The 19,626-nt window shown below is 35.6% G+C and overlaps 1 protein-coding gene across 3 annotated transcripts in view; it reads right to left on the reverse strand.

The window, feature by feature from the left end:
• Pik3c2a (phosphatidylinositol-4-phosphate 3-kinase catalytic subunit type 2 alpha) overlaps positions 1–19,626 on the reverse strand; it is a 94,850-nt gene that overhangs the window by 26,640 nt on the left and 48,584 nt on the right. For all 3 annotated transcript variants that reach the window (XM_074042380.1, XM_074042373.1, XM_074042391.1), the window contains exons 9-15: positions 10,732–10,875; positions 9,424–9,472; positions 9,144–9,348; positions 7,012–7,134; positions 5,814–5,981; positions 2,196–2,307; positions 1,675–1,820 (exon numbers count right to left, since the gene is read on the reverse strand). In XM_074042380.1, the coding sequence (XP_073898481.1) occupies positions 1,675–1,820; positions 2,196–2,307; positions 5,814–5,981; positions 7,012–7,134; positions 9,144–9,348; positions 9,424–9,472; positions 10,732–10,875 (947 nt within the window). The remainder of the gene's footprint in view (positions 1–1,674; positions 1,821–2,195; positions 2,308–5,813; positions 5,982–7,011; positions 7,135–9,143; positions 9,349–9,423; positions 9,473–10,731; positions 10,876–19,626) is intronic.

The raw sequence follows: 19,626 nt of genomic DNA on the forward strand, positions 1-19,626 counted from the left end.
GGGGATGGAGAGAAATCATTCTGCCTTGACAAAAGTGTCTTAGTTATGAAAATAAAGTCTAATTCAGTACAATAAAATTTATTGCGCTCTAACAAGATAGACACTAGAAGTTAGAGTTGAATAAACTAATCCCACTCTAAGAAATAGCAAGGATTTCATCCATTTTATGCAAGTAAAACCAAATCTCATAAAGAAAACAAATGCTACTACAAAATTTTAGATAATGCTTATAGTCAAAATGAAATGAGCTTACTTTGGAGATTTCTAATTCTAACTGCATTAAGCTTAATGACATGTCCATGTGAATGAAGTATTTCACTATTATCCACTTATTTGCTTTTGTTCATATAATACATACAATGAAACATGTTCATTGTATGTGAAGTACTGAAAAAATTCAAATATTGCAGAAGTGCACAGTGAATTCTTTCAATTTATTTATTTATTTTTGGTGGGACGGGAGTTTGAATTTAGGGCTTTACAATTGCAAGCAGGCACTCTTATCACTTGAGCCAAAACTCCAGTACGTTTTGCTCTAGTTATTTTGGAGACAGGGTCTCATGAACTATTTGCTTGGGCCGACCTTGAACAATGATTTCTTCTGATCTCAGCTTCTCAGGTAGCTAAGATTATAGTTGTGAACCAGTGGCGCCTGACTTCTCTTTCTTTGTAACTCCCTTTCACAAAGGCAACCCCCTAAGATTGTATATGCTTCTAGAAATAGTTGATTCATACAGAAGGATCTATGTGGGTGTTTTAGATTTTTTGTTCCATTTACATAAATGGTAACAATATACACTAATCTGGTCCTTCATTTCATTTAATTAGCATATATATATATATAGGTATATGTAACTATAACCACCTTAACAGTTCTTTCTCCACTAGATAACTGCTATTGGTGAATATTTCCAATCAGTTTCTCAACAATTCAAATAAATATTACAATGAACAGTCTTGTCTCCATTAGCAGAAGAGTTTTCTCTATGATATATAATTGGAAGGAAATTGATGGGTAGCAGAGTCATACATTGTAACTTTTATAGATTTTTTTAAATTGCTCTCTAAAAGGGTTGCAACTTTTAACAGTTCTGTCAATAGTATAATTCCCTCCTTTTGTTTTGTGGTACTAGGTTTTGAACTCAGGGCCTCACACTTATCATGCAGGCATTCTCCAGCTTGAGTCACTCTATCAGCCCTTTTGTGTTGTGTATTTTTGAGATAGGATCTCTTGAACTATTTGCCTGGACTGGCCTTGAACCACAATCCTCCTGATCTCTGCCTCTCAAGTAGCTAGTATTATGGACATGACCTGACTATAATTCCCATTTTTTTGTATTCTTACCAACACTTTATATTGGTGAGATATATTTCCCAGCCTGTTTGCCTTATGATCAAGTAAAAAGTAACTTATGAAAGTTTCCTACTTTTATGCAGCCATGTAGTCTCTCTTTTTTTTTTTTTTTGTGGTGCCGAGTATTGAATCCAGGTCTTTGCACATGCTAGGCAAATGCTCTACCACTGAGCTACACCCCCAGGTCCCATATTGTCTTTTTATGTAACTTTAAAAGTAATTCAAATAGAATCTTTCCATCCAAAAGCATTTAATACAAGCCCTTAACTTGAGCTTTCTGTTATAGACAATTCCCAGGCAAAACAATAAACGAAGCATACCCAAGTGATGAATCTTTGTGAAGAATACTGAGAAGTTTCCCTTTTATGTCATTTTCCAGTGTGTCTAAGTTGTGTTGTTGTGTAATGCTCCTGTCAACTTGAGGAGCTGTATAAATAATATCAAATGTAGGAGATGGAAAATCAACCTTAAAAATTAAACAGAAGTTGATCAATTTATAGTCCACATATATGCCAAATTAGTTTCATTTACAAAACTGATGTTTCTTAGCAATCGGGGTAGATTTTCAGAGTATTATATTAGTGTTTATCTTTTTGTTGAACGTGATTATCAGTATTTGGTAATCCTCAATAGCAGAATATATATTTCTTGGGCTGGCCACAATGCATTACTTTCTCTCAGAAGTTGGAAAAGGTTTTATGATATTAGAATTGAAAACAGATTGAGATTAAAATGAGATCAATTAGGCCCCCTCAATAACAACTCAAATCATGGTATACACACAAATACTTTTTATAAAGAAATTTAAATTGAAACTCCTGTACATGTCAAGAATCATTACCTGTAACACTATTCTTTCCATGACATATCCTTTTTTGGGAACAGTTCCAGGAATAGAATTTGTATGTGATGAAGTCCAAAGATACAGAAGTTTAGTTCCACATGTTAAAAGCCTTCGTGAATGTAAAAAGACCGATTTTCATTTTAGAAATGCAAAATTCACAACACATGGTAATCAATTTAAAATGTTAGTATTCCATTCATTAAATAAAAAGAGTATCATCTTTAAGACCCTAAAAGGAATAATTTCCCATATTATACTAAGACTAAATTTAGGCTAACATATTAAAGTATGAGGTAGGAACAAAGAAATGGAGAATGAAAAATGTTTCTTGGAAAGAATGGGTTGGGGACAGAGCACAGAAGGGCAAAGAAAGGAATCACATGTCCCCCAAACAACTTTTATAAACAATAAGGTAATGGACTTTCTACAAAGGAATACATCTCAAGGTAGTGGTTTGGATTACAGAACTGCTTCTTGACTTTTGCTATTAGAACAAAAAACACTTCAAGAAAACCAGTAACTCTTTTGTGCCAAAGCACTAATCATTTGAGATAAGAAATTATACCTGTACTCTTGTCAGCAACACATTAATTAATTAATTGGGGGAGGGGCTTTGTGGGCCACATCACCTCTCTTAAAAAGACTCAACCTATTACAATGCATAGTAGCTATGAATAGTACACTAATGAATATGTGTGCTATGTTGTAACAAAACACATTTATAAAAACAGGCAGTAGGCTTGAGTATGTTGACTTTTACCCTAGACTACCAATTTATGATTTGGAAGAACAAAATGTATAAAGGCAGAAACTTTGTCAAATCTTTGTTCATTGTATTCAAACAGAAAATACCCTTTCCAAAACTAAATTCCAGTCTATTTTCTCTCTCCTATTAACAACAGCCTTTGAATCTTTGGTGGTACTGAAGTTTGAAGCCAGGGCAAGCAACATCCCACCCCATAAACTGTCATTTCTAAAAATCACTCACCCCCATCACAAACTAGACTGTTTCAAGGCAAATCCTGATCACACAATTTCATCTATAAATTCTGTTACATAATTCTAAATAATAAACTGCTTAAAGTAAGCATAATATCATTTTCTGTCCTAAAATAATTAATAATTATTAGAGATGATGAACCATTTAGTCAGAGGGCTGGAGGTTTGGCTCAAGTGGTAGAGTGCTTGCAGCAAGCACAAAGCCCTGAGTTCAAACTCTAGTACCACCAAAAAAAAAGAAAAACAGAACAAGAAAAACAAGAAACACTACCATTACCACAAACAAAAAGAAATCTTGGCCTACATGTATTACTTTTGTAGGAGTTGAAAAACTACAATGTTCTCAATACTTCTCTATCTACTAGCTAGAATTTTAGTTCAAAAGCCTTTCTCATATCACTTATTTGGTAATCCTGAGATACAACTCTAGCGAAAAGGCAGTTAAATGTTGAATTCTGCTTATGTACCAATTTTCAGAAAAATTAGTTAAGAACTCATTTGTTACTGAAGCTGAATGAAAGGCCTCTGAGTCTTTTGGTTTCCACGATAGTGCCTTCAACAAACTGTATGCAGGTTGCATCCTCAACAGAAATAATTAAAAGGGAACTCCAAGATCAGGATCGGCAGTCATTATATCACAGTGTGTTACCTGAACTATATCATTAACATTTTCTTTATATGTATTAATGTAAAATCATCTTCCCTCTTAATCTGAGTTATTACTTTAATGTTAAGTCCTAACATTACCTGAAGTGAATGCATTACTTGACAGTATTAAGTTTTTCCCATTTTTATTAGTGTATAATCATTAAGTGTTAAGCTTAGAATCTATTCACTATTTTAATGGCAGAGTGTTTGATATCAACTATTTAAAAGTCTAATAGAAGTCAACAGCCCTTCCCTTTATTATCTCTTGAATTGTGAATAAATATTATTCATTAAAAAGAAACATTTATAGCTGCCTGGCTATAAATGGCTCACATCTGTAATCCCAGCTATTTAGGAAGTGAAGATCAGGAGGCCCAAGGTTCAAGGACAGCCTGGGCAAAAAACTAAGGCGATCTCATTTCAATCAATAAGCTGGGCATAGTGGTATTTGCCTGTTATCCCAGCTATGTGGGACAGCAACAAAATTTGTGAAGTCAGTTGAACAGACATAATCTCAATGAATGATTACTCAAAAAAAAAAAAAAAAAAAACGATGTACTTGCCACTTAAGATGAAAGAAAATAGGACTAGATTGGCAGAATTTTGCCACTGTTAGCATTAAACTATCTTTTGTTTGTTTTCTGAGAATCTCACTATGTAGTCCAGGCAGGTCTTAAACTCAAGATCCCCCTGCCTTAGTCTCCTGAGTGCTGGGATTACAGATGTGAACCATGATGCCTAACTTAAATTGTTTTATCTTAGATTAAATCGATCCACTATTAAATCATTTCCCAAAATGCCCCATGGATACAATGTTTACATATTGTGTTTATATATATCCACACACCCCAAAAGTGCCATGGTATCAAGTAAGTTTGAGAATGTCAATACAGGATAATACTTAAGAACACACACCCTGGAACCAGACTGCTTAGTTTAAATCCTGATCCCATAGCCCCAAGGAGCAAGACATTTAACCTGTGTACTTTGTTTTCCTCCCTGTGAAAGGGGATAACAGTATCTTCTTCATAGAGTTGTTGTTGGGAATATAAGGATATGTGTACAGCACTCAGATAATACTTAGTACACATTGTAAGTGCTAGTTATTACAGTAAATATATTGTTATAAAACATAGTTAAATATGCTTTTTGACTACAGATCTTTACAGATGCTTTAATATGCTTGTGTGTTACCAATCTGCCTAATGTTCCCACGTATGCAACATATTCCAAACTTATTCAGTACTTGTTTGTTTTCCCTTTAAGATGACATTACTGTTCTTGTCCCAATAACTATTCCTTTTAAGCTTTTTTTTTTGGGGGGGGGGGCGGGGTGAGGGGAATATTAAGACAAGGTATCATTATATAGCCCAGGTTGGCCTCAAATTTGCAAATCCTGCCTTAGCCTCTCAAGTGCTAGGATTACAGGTTTGTCCCACCACACCTGGCTTCTTTTGAGCTTCACTAGTAAAGAGTATCCTTCATCTTTAAGGGTAGGGGGAAAGAATCCTGCAGGTTTCTGCACACATGTGGGACCTTTGGAAATTAAAGACCAGTGGCTCATAACAGTAAGGGACAGATTAGTCAAGTAAAGAGAATTAATGAAGAGAATAATGTACACCTGTAGAGTCCCTAAAATTGGAAAAGGGTAGGGAAAGGATGAAAAGAGAAAAAATGGAGTTCTTTTTTATTGTTGAAGGAACTGATAAGACTATGATATTATGTCAATAATATAGGACTTGACATAAGTAACAGTCATTGGCTGCTGCTTTTCTCCTGGAACAATTCTATATATTCAGACTACACAAGAATAACTTTTTTTCTTCCCCCCGATCTGTGTCTTTGAACTGACCTCATTTTATCACATTGGAAAAAAAATGAGAAAGCTCAAAGTCATGTTGGTCACTGTTCCCCATCCTATCCTCCAGGCAATTCTGATACTCATGATCACAATTCAGTAATACTTACCGTTTAAAGTCAAAAAGAGGCAAAGAAACTTTGCCCAAAGCTTCTGGTCCCTTTCTCTGCTTATTAGAATCAGGGGAACTTCCACTGCTCTGATTTAAAATTCCAAAAAGAGTAAGATGAAGAAGTGATTCCAATGGCAATTGTGATATCTGGATGGGAAAAATGATTCTATGGGGGGAAATGTATCAATAGAAAGACAAATTAGATTGAATGTGAAGTTTATTAACCATTTGATGAGCTTCACAATTTTTGGCGTTCCATTTGACTTTTCAAATAATATTTAACCCTAAGTAACCTTCATCTAATTGCAAGTTTGGCTAACTTGAACTGTTAGAAGTCTTAAGTAAACAAGCTTCATTATCAGTATGGAATTTCAAAATATAATGTTTTTTTCTATAAAAATTTAGAAGTGTCTTTACTGAAGGTTTGCAGTGTCAATTTCTAGAAAAAAATGAAAGTAGTCATTTGTACTCCCTTTAAGACAAACTAGATGAGTGCTTATCAGCATTTCTGCTTGGGGATGTAAGTATGCACATATCTATACAGATTGATGCATTTACCAATGAATTCTTTTTGTTAAGTCTAAAAGAACAGATGGTCACTCTTGAGGATCATGTGTTAAAAATAGAAAGACACTGTTTACCCTATATGCATTTTTTGTATTATTTGATTACTTTCACAGATGTACTGTTTTTATAATTTAAAAATTAGAGAAAAATAGGAAAGCATTTAATAAGTATGGAACAAATAGTAAAAATTCTGCAACTGCCTGCCTACCTAACTAATGATGAGTTCCCTTAAAAACTGTATTTTAGAAATACTAACACCACAAAACAGCATGTACACAGATTTAAGGTAACTTTTATTTTATTATCTATTAATTAACAACTGTATTCTTATATAGTGTCATAGAATAAATACTAAAGTAAGCAGTTATAAAATACCATCTTTCAAAAGTTACATATAAATTTGTATCTTTAATTTGACAAAATCTAAGAAGAATTAATGTTATTGCAATTTAATATGTAGACTGAAATTAGTATTTCAGATTTCTTAATGAGAATATCAATTTGTTCTATGAAATTATATCTAGAAAATACCTTAGATGTAACAATTTAATGAAGTTCAGTGGAAATGGCAATAAAAAGTAAAGAACAGGGTACACTGAAAGAATTAAAAAGCCAAAAATTTTACTTACAGTTCATCCCATTTAATAAGATAGAAGAAATTCTTGTAAGTGCCAACCTTCTTTGACTGAATGGGTTTAAAAAGATCCTTTCCATTGTGAGATAGAGAACATATCAAGTAGTATTTTTCATAACTGAGAAAAGAAAGTTTAATTTGATAATATAAATTACTAACTAATACAAATACATCAGCAATTCCCCCAAATGTCTAATATCTAAAATACTTTGGTCACCATTCATTTGAACTTTTAGAAATGCACCTGAAATTTAACCACTGCAAATTCTATGAAAACAGAGAAGTAGTACACAGCACCTTTCTTAGGTGCTATTTTCCTTTGCTAAGCTATTGAAATAGAATCAGCTAAGCATACAGATAGCGCATGAGTCTAACTTGATGGAGCTAATCATCCTAGCATATTGGGAGGCTTACATCCATGGGGATAGATGCTGTTGTATTCTCTACTGGACAGCAATGACTTACCTACAAATTGCTGCAAGTACAGACCTAGTCAGATACGTAAGGCAATCCTATAAGGCAAGACTCTTGGAGTCAATAAAATTGTATTCTACTTATATTTTATTACTGATAGGCATATAGGCTAACCGCTCTGTTCATATATATAATCTATTTATCATTCTAAACATATTTTGACCCTAATCTCGTAGGCTCACAAAATAGCCCTACCTAACTAGTTGATTAGTTTTCTAAACTTCTTTCCATTTACCCCTATTTAGTTTAGTGTTTTATTAACTTTCTTTCCATCTTAATTACCACTGTTTCTATACTGTTTTCTACCAGGCATTCATTTATGGTAGTGTCCCTAAATTTACTTGTGTGCATGTGCATGCATGCATGTATGAGTGTGTGAGTGTATATCTATCAAGTAGTAGAAAACTAATACCTTCAGACCCAATAGTAAAGGCCAAGTATGTAGCTCAGTGGTAGAATGTTTGCCTGGCATGTGTAAGGCCCGGGGTTGGACCCCAGCACTATAAGAAACAAACAACAACAACAACAAACTCCACACCCATTTTTCAGCTGGACATGATGGGACACATCTCTAATCCATGCACGTGGTTGACTGAGGTGGAAAGATTACTTGAGCTCAGAAGTTTGCAGACAGCTGGGGCAACATAGCAAGACCCCTTCTCAAAAAAAACAAAACAAAAACCAAACGAAATGCAAGTTCTAGAAAAGCACTGTTGCCTTTTTTACTGTTGAATCCCCAGTACTGAAAATTCTGCCTGTAGATGGGGCACAGTAAATATTTATTGAATTAATTAAAATGACCACTTTCAGGCCACATTATTATTTTCATCTAAACTCAATTTTAGCAAAATTTATGTTTGGTGTCTCTGCTACACTTTTTTCATAGAATGAAACTATTACAAAATTATTTCACTAAAAATATTCCTTTCAGCCAGGCATCATAATTCAAGCCTGTAATCCTGGCTACTGAGGAGGTGGAGATTGGGAGGATCTCAGTTCAAGGCCAGCTTGGGTAAACAGTTTGTGAGACCCCACCGCAAACAATGACTGGACTCAGTGGCTTGTGCTTGTCGTCCTAGCTACATGGGAAATATAAACAACAGGGTCCAGGCCAGCCCAGGGAATGAGCAAGAACCTATCTCAAGAACAACCAAGTGGCAGAATGCCTGCCTAGCAAAGCACAGGTGCAAGTGCAAGGGTCTGGGTTCAATTCCCAACACTGCAAAAAAAAAAAAGATCAGAAACAAAAAAAAACAAATCAATATGAGAAATATGCTCTTATAAAACACAAATATTAGCAATCAGTAAATTGTAAACTACTGAAGAGGCAGAGGAAAGTCCTGAAATCTAGTCCCATTACATTATTTCCAATTAACCTGGCTGAAAAAGAAGAGCAGAAAAGTGAGCAATCTTAAATTAACTGATTAAATATTTGCTAAGATTCAACACATTTTCCTGCCCTTTTTGCAATTAGTAGGAGTGACGTTTTTTATGGAAATAGCGTCAAACATCTTTATAACTTTAATGAAAACCACAAAGGTGATCCCTGTATCATCCACTTAAATACCAAGAGAGCTGTGATTACTGACATTTTATAAGATTAGAATAACCACTAAGTAAATCTTGCATATTTTCTTTTGGGCAGTTACTTACTTTGATACCCAGTTACTTGAAATTCCATGTGCAGCAAAAATAGTAAACTGAAGCTGTTCCGTCGTAGACCATGCTTCCTTGATATTCCTGCTACTTGGGGTGCAGGAACTCCTACTTGAATTTGCATGAAGTCTAAGAAGATCATAAACTGCCGCAGTTAACTGGTCAGTGCTTACTTGAACAGGATTTTCAGGAGTCAGTGAGCCTAAATTGAAAGAAAATGTTAATTCTCTGAGAAAGCAACAATAATTGCTAAAATTTAAAGAACCAAAAGACATACCTCCAGTTGAGCTCTTGCTATCATCTCCTCTTCCAGATAGTGAGGTCACCTGCATATACATGTCAATTAGTCAGAAACTGCCTATGGTGTAGTTTACCTTTACCATTCATACCTTTAGTTAAATGCTAGAGGAATACTGTTCTCAGAGGAAACCTACCAGAAGAATCTGAAAAACTAATAAACAATAAGTTAAAAAAAAAAAAGTGAAAAAACAGGAAAACACCAAAGTAAACAGATGATTTTCAGTTTCAAGAAAAACAAAGGAAGTGAAAATTATTACAAAATACCATGAAAAAGAGAAAAGTCTGTACTGCTAAATAAATTAATATTAATATGAGGTTCAGAAGTGAGAAGTATGCACACTACTTTTCACTAGCTCTTATCAATAACATGGTAAGAATACCCTTAAAGAATCTAGAATTCTATTTATTACTATTTGGTGACTCAAGGAAATTCATAATTACTTAAGTTGAGCTCCCTTCCCACCTACTCTTTGCTTCTCCTTTATCCAATAAATGAGTAAAAACAATAGAAGCCTCAGACAACATGAGGGCCTGTAGCTGTTCATATTTTCCACATAATTAGCACATACTTTTAATTTCTAAAAAGAAGCACATAAAAAAGAATAGGAGAAAATGCAGCCCAAATCTCTATATACCATTATGGATGAAATCTCTGAGAATGAGTTGACTAAGTTACCTCCTGGATATAGTGTTCCTTTCTTTAAATTTATAGTGGCTTGTGAGACCCACCTTTTCTTTCATCCTTCCAATTCAAAGATATGAACATGTCTATGAACAGAATTCATCCAAACCCCATGGAAATACCAGGAGGCAGAGCTTTTATTAAGGAATACATATGACATAGAAGGCTCATAACCTGGCTTGCTTCTGAAGCAGTAAGTTACTTTCACAGAGGTTTCTTGGTCTCTTCAACATGAAAAAAGTATGTCTAAAGTAGAACTTCCTCCACTGATAATAATAATGGACATCTCCATCAAGAGAGATGTGAGAGGTATTACTCTCTATGATCTCTAAATTCAACCAATTCATTTATGCCCGAGGTCCTCCTCTACACCTAAAGGGCTCACAGTTTGGCATCCACTTATTTGATGCTGGCTCTCACAAAGCTTCTCCAAGGCAGCCATCCCATCTTCTTACCAAGGAATCCCCCACCTAACCAAAGAAGTGTCTGAAATCAACTCAAGAGTAAAAGCCAAAGTTAACATGGTAACATTTTGCTTACTAGAAGGCAAAAGTTTTACAGTTTAAGTGATAGGTGCTCACTAAAGTACAGAAAAATACTCACATTAGCACTTTTATTCCTTGGCAGGTTAACTGCTCGCTTTAGCTTCTTTACTGATTCTGTAATGGCAGGAGTCTCTACACCATCTAAAGCACTACAGATCTTTCTTACAGCTTTAATTAGTTGATCTATGGCTCGGTGCTGGTTCTTTAAAAATATAAAGTAAAATAAACATAACTGTAAAATTTGAAGGACCAATTTCAGAGATGAAGTCAGAAGCTAGATATTTTAGATGTGCCTAACAATAGATACTTTATTTTTTTACACTATGAAAAAAAATAAACAAGACAGCTTTTCTGTTACAGGGTTTACTATGAAGTAAACTGAATCAAGGCCTGGTTAATTTTCACTATGACAATTAGTCATATGCAAATGCTATTCATTTCACATTAGAACCAGAAAGAAAGGCAATAAATTAGTAACAAGTGACTAAATCATTAAGAAAAAAAAATACTAGCCTTATTGGAAATAATCCTTTCTTCCCTCCTGCAAAAATCTGGTATCAAAATTTTTGATATCAGAACCAAGTTCTTATGAGGTTAGTCATATATTATTAACATGGGAACAGTTACTAGAAGTGAATTACTTTCTATACCACCATCATTTTAGAAGTTTTATCTGACAAAAAAATTTCCTTGAGGACAATTTTGTACCATTCCATTACAATTTATTTTACCATGATCCAAAAGTATACACATACAAATACACTGAAAATCATTTACCTGGTAAGATCCTTCTCTACTCTTAATAAGAAGTACAAAGCTATTAAAAAACATTCTTACAAGGGGGCAGCTGGGTAAAATTTCTACTGTTCGATAGCATAGTAAGATAACTATGATTAACAATTAATTGTATGCCTCAACAAATAGGTAAAGAAACTGTCAAAATATCCCTATTTGCAGATGACATGATCCTATACCCAAAAAACTCTACTCAGAAGCTTCTAGACATCATCAATAGCTACAGCAAGGTAGCAGGATATAAAATTAACATAGAAAAATCATAAGCATTTCTATACACTAATAATGAACAAACTGAAAAAGAATGTATGAAAACAATTCCATTTACAATAGCCTCAAAAAAAAATCAAATACCTAGGTGTAAACCTAACAAAAGATGTGAAAGACCTCTACAAGGAAAACTATACACTTCTGAAGAAAGAGATTGAGGAAGACTATAGAAAGTGGAGAGATCTCCCATGCTCATGGATTGGTAGAATCAACATAGTAAAAATGTCGATACTCCCAAAAGTATTCTACATGTTTAATGCAATTCCCATCAAAATTCCAATGACATTCATTAAAGAGATTGAAAAATCTATTGTGAAATTTATATGGAAACACAAGAGGCCACGAATAGCCAAGGCAATACTCAGTCAAAAGAACAATGCAGGAGGTATCACAATACCTGACTTCAAACTATATTACAAAGCAATAACAATAAAAACAGCATGGTACTGGCACAAAAACAGACATGAAGACCAGTGGAACAGAATAGAGGATCCAGATATGAAGCCACACAACTAAAACGAACTTGTCTTTAACAAAGGCGCTAAAAATATACGATGGAGAAAAAGCAGCCTCTTCAACAAAAACTGCTGGGAAAACTGGTTAGCAGTCTGCAAAAAACTGAAACTAGACCCATGTATATCACCCTATACCAATATTAACTCAAAATGGATCAAGGATCTTAATATCAGACCCCAAACTCTAAAGTTGATACAGGAAAGAGTAGGAAATACTCTTGAGTTAGTAGGTATAGATAAGAACTTTCTCAATGGAACCCCAGCAGCACAGCAACTAAGAGATAGCATAAATAAACGGGACTTCATAAAACTAAAAAGCTTCTGTTCATCAAAAGAAATGGTCTCTAAACTGAAGAGAACACTCACAGAGTGGGAGGAAATATTTGCCAGCTACACATCAGACAAAGGACTGATGGACTGATAACCAGAATATATAGGGAACTTAAAAAACTAAATTCTCCTAAAACTAATGAACCAATAAAGAAATGGGCAAGTGAACTAAACAGAACTTTCTCAAAAGAAGAAATTCAAATGGCCAAAAAACACATGAAAAAATGCTCACCATCTCTAGCAATAAAGGAAATGCAAATTAAAACCACACTAAGATTCCACCTCACCCCTGTTAGAACTGCCATTATTAGCAACACCACCACCAACAGGTGTTGGCAAGGATGCGGGGGGAAAAAGGAACCCTCTTACACTGCTGGTGGGCATGTAAACTAGTACAACCACTCTGGAAAAAAATTTGGAGGCTACTTAAAAAGCTAAACCTTGATCTACCATTTGATGCAGCAATACCACTCTTGGGGATATACCCAAAAGACTGTGACACAGGTTACTCCAGAGGCACCTGCACACCCATGTTTATTGCGGCACTATTCACAATAGCCACATTATGGAAACAGTCAAGACGCCCCACTACTGACGAATGGATCAAGAAAATGTGGTATCTATACGCAATGGAATTTTATGCAGCCATGAAGAAGAACGAAATGTTATCATTCGCTGGTAAATGGATGGAATTGGAGAACATCATTCTGAGTGATGTTAGCCTGGCCCAAAAGACCAAATATCGTATGTTCTCCCTCATATGTGGACATTAGATCAAGGGCAAACACAACAAGGGGATTGGACTTTGAGCACATGATAAAAGCGAGAGCACACAAGGGAGGTGTGAGGATAGGTATAAGACACCTAAAAAATTAGCTAGCATTTGTTGCCCTCAATGCAGAGAAACTAAAGCAGATACCTCAAAAGCAACTGAGGCCAACAGGAAAAGGGGACCAGGAACTAGAGAAAAGGTTAGATCAAAAAGAATTAACCTAGAAGGTAACACACATGCACAGGAAATTGATGTGAGTCAACTCCCTGTATAGTATCCTTATCTCAACTAGCAAAAACCCTTGTTCTCTCCTATTATTGCTTATATTCTCTCTATAACAAAATTAGAGATAAGGGCAAAATAGTTTCTGCTGGGTAGCGAAGGGGTGGGGGGGAGAGGGAGGGGGTGGAGTGGGTGGTAAGGGAGGGGGTGGGGGCAGGGGGGAGAAATGACCCAAGCATTGTATGCACATATGAATAATAAAACAATAAAAATAAATAAATAAAAATAAATGTCCACAATGCAAATTGTATAAGAACGTATGACAGATTAACACGTTAATCATATCACAATAGTTCCCTGTATGAATGGGCATTTTAAAGGTATATAAATTAATGAGAGAGAGAGAAAGAAAGAGAATTATCTAGCAGAGCAGTAACAGTAAACTCTGATGAGTATGAAGAACTCCACCCAATCAAACATGAACAATGAAGAAATCACAAGACCCCTCTCTCATCATCTTAGCAGGGTACACACACACACAAAAAAAAATTAATTGTATACCTCAAAATAGCTAGTAGAAAAGATTTTAATGATCCCAAACATTAAACAATAAATGTTTGCAGTGACAGATATACCAATTACCCTGTTCTGATGATTATCCATTTTATACACGAACTGAAATGTCACAAGGCACCCCACAAATATGTATGATGACAAATTACAAATTTAAAAAATGTATTTCTTAAAACTTGTGAAAAAAAAAAGAAAAAAGAAATATTTACATGTACTTCTATTGATTGACTGGCTGATTGATTGGCTGGGTGTTACTACATTGCCCCGGGCTGGTCTGGAACTCAGGAGCTCAAGGGATCCTCTTGCCTTAGCCTCCCGAGTAGCTGGGACAATGGTATATGGCTCCATGTCAAACTTGAAACATTCATGTATAATGAGTTAATTCATAAAACATTTACGCCAAACTTTTATGCCAAGTACTTTAAGGCTGAAACTCAGTGTTACACCATCCCATAAAAATTTAAATGTTTCCATTCTGGAGGCCTGAGGCCTGGCTACCAAAAACCAAATGTTCCCTTCACCTTCAAATTTAAATGAAATTACCTCATTTTGTAACCCAATTATACCCGAGTTCTCAGGGCCTGAAGGTCTGTATGCTAGTTCTCCATCTTTGCTTTTTTTTTTGGCAGTACTGGGGTTTGAACTCAGGGTCTCATGCTTACCTAGGCAGGCACTCAACCACTTGAGCCACTCTGCCAGCCCATCTTTGCTTACTTAGTTTATATTTCTGATTTCTTTCACGTCACCTTCATGCAAAAATCTTTCCATTCTCAAAGTTCATCCTATTCTCCTCTACTGTTCTCCATTATTCCTTTTGTCAATATTGGGGTTTGAACTCAGGGACTCCTTTTTCACTTATTTTTCAGATAGGGTCTTGTGCTTTTTTTATTCATGGCTGGCCTGGACCACAATCCTCTTGTGCCACCTGCATAGTTGGGATCACCAGTATGCACCACCATACTCAGCTTATTTGTTGAAATGGGGTCTCACTAGATTTTTGCCCAGACAGGCCTTGAACAGCAATCTTCCCTATCTCTGCCTTGCTAGTAGCTGAAATTACAGGTGTGCACCACCACATCTGGCTTTCTATCATCCTTAATATGTCATTTATCTTTTGCTCAACTTTGTGAAACTAGAACTAAACCGTAAATTAAACTAACATTTCTTTACCAATTGGAAAAATGTTAGGTTTTTAGGGACTCCAAAAAAGCAGCAGGAAGACACTTACCATCTGGGTTCAGGTATTTATTAAATTCAGCATGGGACCCACCCAAAGAACCTTAAATACCAGCCCTAGTTATACCCTCTAACCATGCTCTCCCTATCTGACAGCTCCACCTAAAGTTCCTTAGCAAGTTTAGCTTATGTGCTCCTGTGATAGCTGTCCTCTTTTCAAAGAATCTGAATTTCAGTCTGGGGTTGAGGGAGAGATCTTTTAAGTCTTTAGATTTCCTTCAGTGTCCATTTTTCCTCAGCCTAGAGGTAATAGCTGCCTTTTAGCAACTGCTACTTCTGGACCCTTAGAGAAAGGGCAAACATTTTCTTTAAAAGGCCAGTAAGTAAATATGTTAGGTCTTGTGAGCCACGCAGTTTGTGGCAACTCTTGTATAGTGTGGTGACAGACACAGACAATACATAAGCAAATTACCGTTAACTGTGGTCAATAAAACTTTAAAAAAAAAAAACAGGCAACAGGTTGGACTTGGTGTGCGAGCCACAGTATGCAAAATCTTGCCTTGTAGTACTCTTTTACCCTTTTACTAAAATGGTAAAACCACCTTTCACCAAGATTCTGCAAATTTCTCTGTTCACGTAACTAGTAAGTTTCTGTCTCCTGACTGGCCCATGGGTGATAAATATTAGCACTGACATGTGGCCACTGCATATTTTTGCTCTAGATACTTGATTTTCTATCCTGAGTCCTATAATAAATGTCCATGTAGAAGATACACATTTTCAGCTTCAAAACTGTACCTTATCAGAACCTTAATAATGTATCAGCCTCTGATCACAACCTCCTTTGCTTCCAAATCCTTACAACTTCATTTTGACCAAATTGTTCTTTAAACTCAGAGACTTTTCTGTCTCTTCTGTCAGCAGCTGGGCATTTATAAGAAAATCTCATAGTCACACAGACTGAACAGTCTTCAACTTCAGCAGGAACTTCCACGCCACTTAACATTCCTTTTACCTGCCCTAGAACAGTTCTCTCAGTCCCTTTAGAATATTAAGTCATTATTCCTTATCTCAATACCCCTACTACCACCCTAACTCATTTTAGCAAAATGAATTAACATATTATCTCCAGAAAACTAAAGCCAGAAGCAATCAAAAATCTGCAACTTCCTGATCTCCCTACAAAATCTACCCAAGAGAGAAAGACATAGCTATACAAAGACTTATGCATGAATGTTTATAGCAGTATTTATAATAAACAAATAGCATAAAAATATAAGCCCAAATGTCATTGGATGTATGGATAGACAAAATGTGATGTAGTCACACAATGGACTAGTTTTCAGCAATAAAAAAGGAATAAGCTGCAGATAAATACAACAACATACCATACTACAACATGGATGGACCTCAGAGATGGTATGGTATTTGAAAGAAATGTCCAGAAAAGGTAACTCTATAGAGACAGGAATTAGATCAGCAGTTGTGGAGACTGGCTGAAATTAGTGCATGGAAATTTGGGGAAGTGATAAAAATGTTCTGAAACTCGAATGTGAGGGCTGAGGATTTAGTTCAGTGGTAGAGCGTTTGCCTAGCATGCACAATGTCCTAGGTTCAATCCCTAGTACCACAAAAAAAAAAAAAAAAAGTTAAAACTGGAAAGTGGTGATGATTACAGAACAAATGCATACAATGGATAAAGTTTATAGTATATAAATTCTTCAATAAAACTGTAAAAACTAAGGAAAGATAAATAAGAGTTGCAACTTCAGATTAGAATGGTCAGTGCACAATTTTGTTATGATGTCTGAGTGCTCCATGTAATGGAAGGTGAGCCATGCAAATATCTGGGGAAGAGCACTGGAGAGAATAAGCACAAGACTCCCCAGCAGGCACATATCTGGCAGAGAGGCAACCAGAAAACACAAGGTAACAAGAGGCCAAGTCAGAAAGGTAGTGGGTCAAGACTGTGTAAGGCCCTGATTAGGGCTTTAAATTTTACTAAACCACTGAGCAAATAGAATTTTGAGTAAAACAGCTAACATTTTTTTTTAAAGCTTTTAAGTTTTATCTATCATTTCAAAGAACCAAGTTTTGGCTTTGATTTTTTTCTTAATTTACATTTGCTTGGTGCTTTATTTTCAATTTTTAAAATAAACTTTGTATGTTGGAATAATTTTAGAGCTATAGAAGGCTACAAAAAATAGTACAGAGAGTCCCCATATGAACTGGGTTAAGTAACATCTTACATAACCATGCTATGTTCATCAGAACTAAGATTTCAACACTGGTACACTACTATTAGGTAAACTCAAGATTTTATTCAGATTTACTGGTTTTTCTACTATTGAACCTTTTCTATCCCAGGATATAATCCAGAATACCATACTGCATTTAGTGATTTATTTTTAAAAGATCATTTTGGTTGCCTGTGAAAATAGATTATAGAAGGACAGAAGGGCAGAAGTTGGGAAACTGGTAAGGAATAAATGCAACCGACTACAGCTGTGTCAGTGATGAAATGTCACATTCTGAAAACATTTTCAAGCTACAGCTGATAGGAATTAGACTGAATGTGGGATGTGAAAGATCTCTTTTTTGAGTACAGTCAAGGATGACAGGCAGAGTTGAAAGGACAGTTGCCAATGATTAAGGGAAGCACTGGGGAGACTGTCTTACAGGGGCAGGGTGTATATGAGTTATTGCTGTACCTTTTCAGTTTTGCTCTGAATTTAAAATCTCTCTTAAAATATAAAGTCCTAAAAAAAGGAAAAGTGATGAATATATAGGAAGGTAAAGTAAAAAATTTAGTTACATATATTTGAAATGTTCATTAATTAGACATTCATATAAAAATACCAAGTAATAGATACGAGTCTAGAGCTGAGGACAAAGGGCAAAGCTGGAGATAAGTTTCAGAGTCATCAGGATAAGGGTATCACAAGATCACCAAGGATGTGAATATAGAGAGAAGAGGTCCTAGAACTGAGCCCTATGGGTACACAACCCTTAGTGGTCAGGAAGATAAGGACATAAAGAAGATACCACAAATGAGAGTGGGAGAATCAGGAAGGTGATATCTCAGAGGCTAAGTGTCTTGATAATCAGCTGCATCAAAAATTACAGAAAGATAGAAAGAACATGTTCCAGTGTTCTATGAACAGTAGGGTGACTATAGCTAGCAATGTATTACATATTTCAAAATAGTCACAAGGATTTTGAATGTTTTCATCAGAAAATGACAAATGTTAGACAGATATGCTAATTACCAGGATTTGATTACAAAAATGTATACAAAATGTAAACACTGTATCACAAAACTATGTAAGATTATCAATTCAAAATAAAATTTTTTTTTAAAGAAGCACACACACACATACACACAGAACTACGAAACGGTGAGACAAATAAAGAGTAAGAACTTACTATGAGATTCAAGATCGAGGAAGTCTTTGATGACCTCAGTAAGCACAATTTCAGGGAAGCACTAATAATGAAAGCTTGATGGGTGTGGGTTTATAAGGGAGGGAAGAAAGGAAATGGAAGTAGCAAAAACAAGAGAATCAAGAAGTGGTATGGTTGATGCAAGATTATGTGTACTTTTGTGTTTTAAGATGGGTTAACTCTTCTCTACCTGCAATGATTTTTCTGGTATTCTTATTTAAGTATTATGGCTGATGCTTCCCAAGTTTAGTTATCTTCAGCTTGGACTTTCTGCACTGAATCCTGGATTCATATCAACTGTCTAATCAACATCTCTGGATGAATAGTCTTGTCAAACATAAAACCCAAGCCAGATGTGGTGACACAGACCTATAATCCCAGCAGTTGGGAGGCTAAGGCAAGAGGATTGTGAGTCTTGAGACTGGCCTGGGCTACATAGTGAAAATGTGTCTAAACAAACAAAACCCAAAATTGAGTTCTTGATCTTCCCCTCAAACCTTTCTTTTCAGTTTTCCAAATCTCACTAATGGGCAACTATAAACTTCCAGTGCTCCACATCCAATCTGTGGATAAATCCTTCCAGCATTTACTTTAAAACATACACCAGAATTCAACCCCTTCTCACTACTTCTACTGCAGTCACTCTAATCCAAACCATCAACACCTTCCTAACTGATGTGCTTCTACTCTTACCCTCTTCCTCACTCTATTACAGCTACAAAGGCCTAGCAGACTTTGTATGTATGTGGCATACTCCCTCCTTAGGCCTTTGTATTTACTATTCTCTCTTCCTAGAATACTCCTTCACTCATTCAGACAGCTTCTCCCCTCTCTTCCTCCTCTATTTGTTCACTCA

This window comes from Castor canadensis, chromosome 1 (genome assembly GCF_047511655.1).
Source record: "Castor canadensis chromosome 1, mCasCan1.hap1v2, whole genome shotgun sequence".
NCBI classification, from domain to species: domain Eukaryota; kingdom Metazoa; phylum Chordata; class Mammalia; order Rodentia; family Castoridae; genus Castor; species Castor canadensis.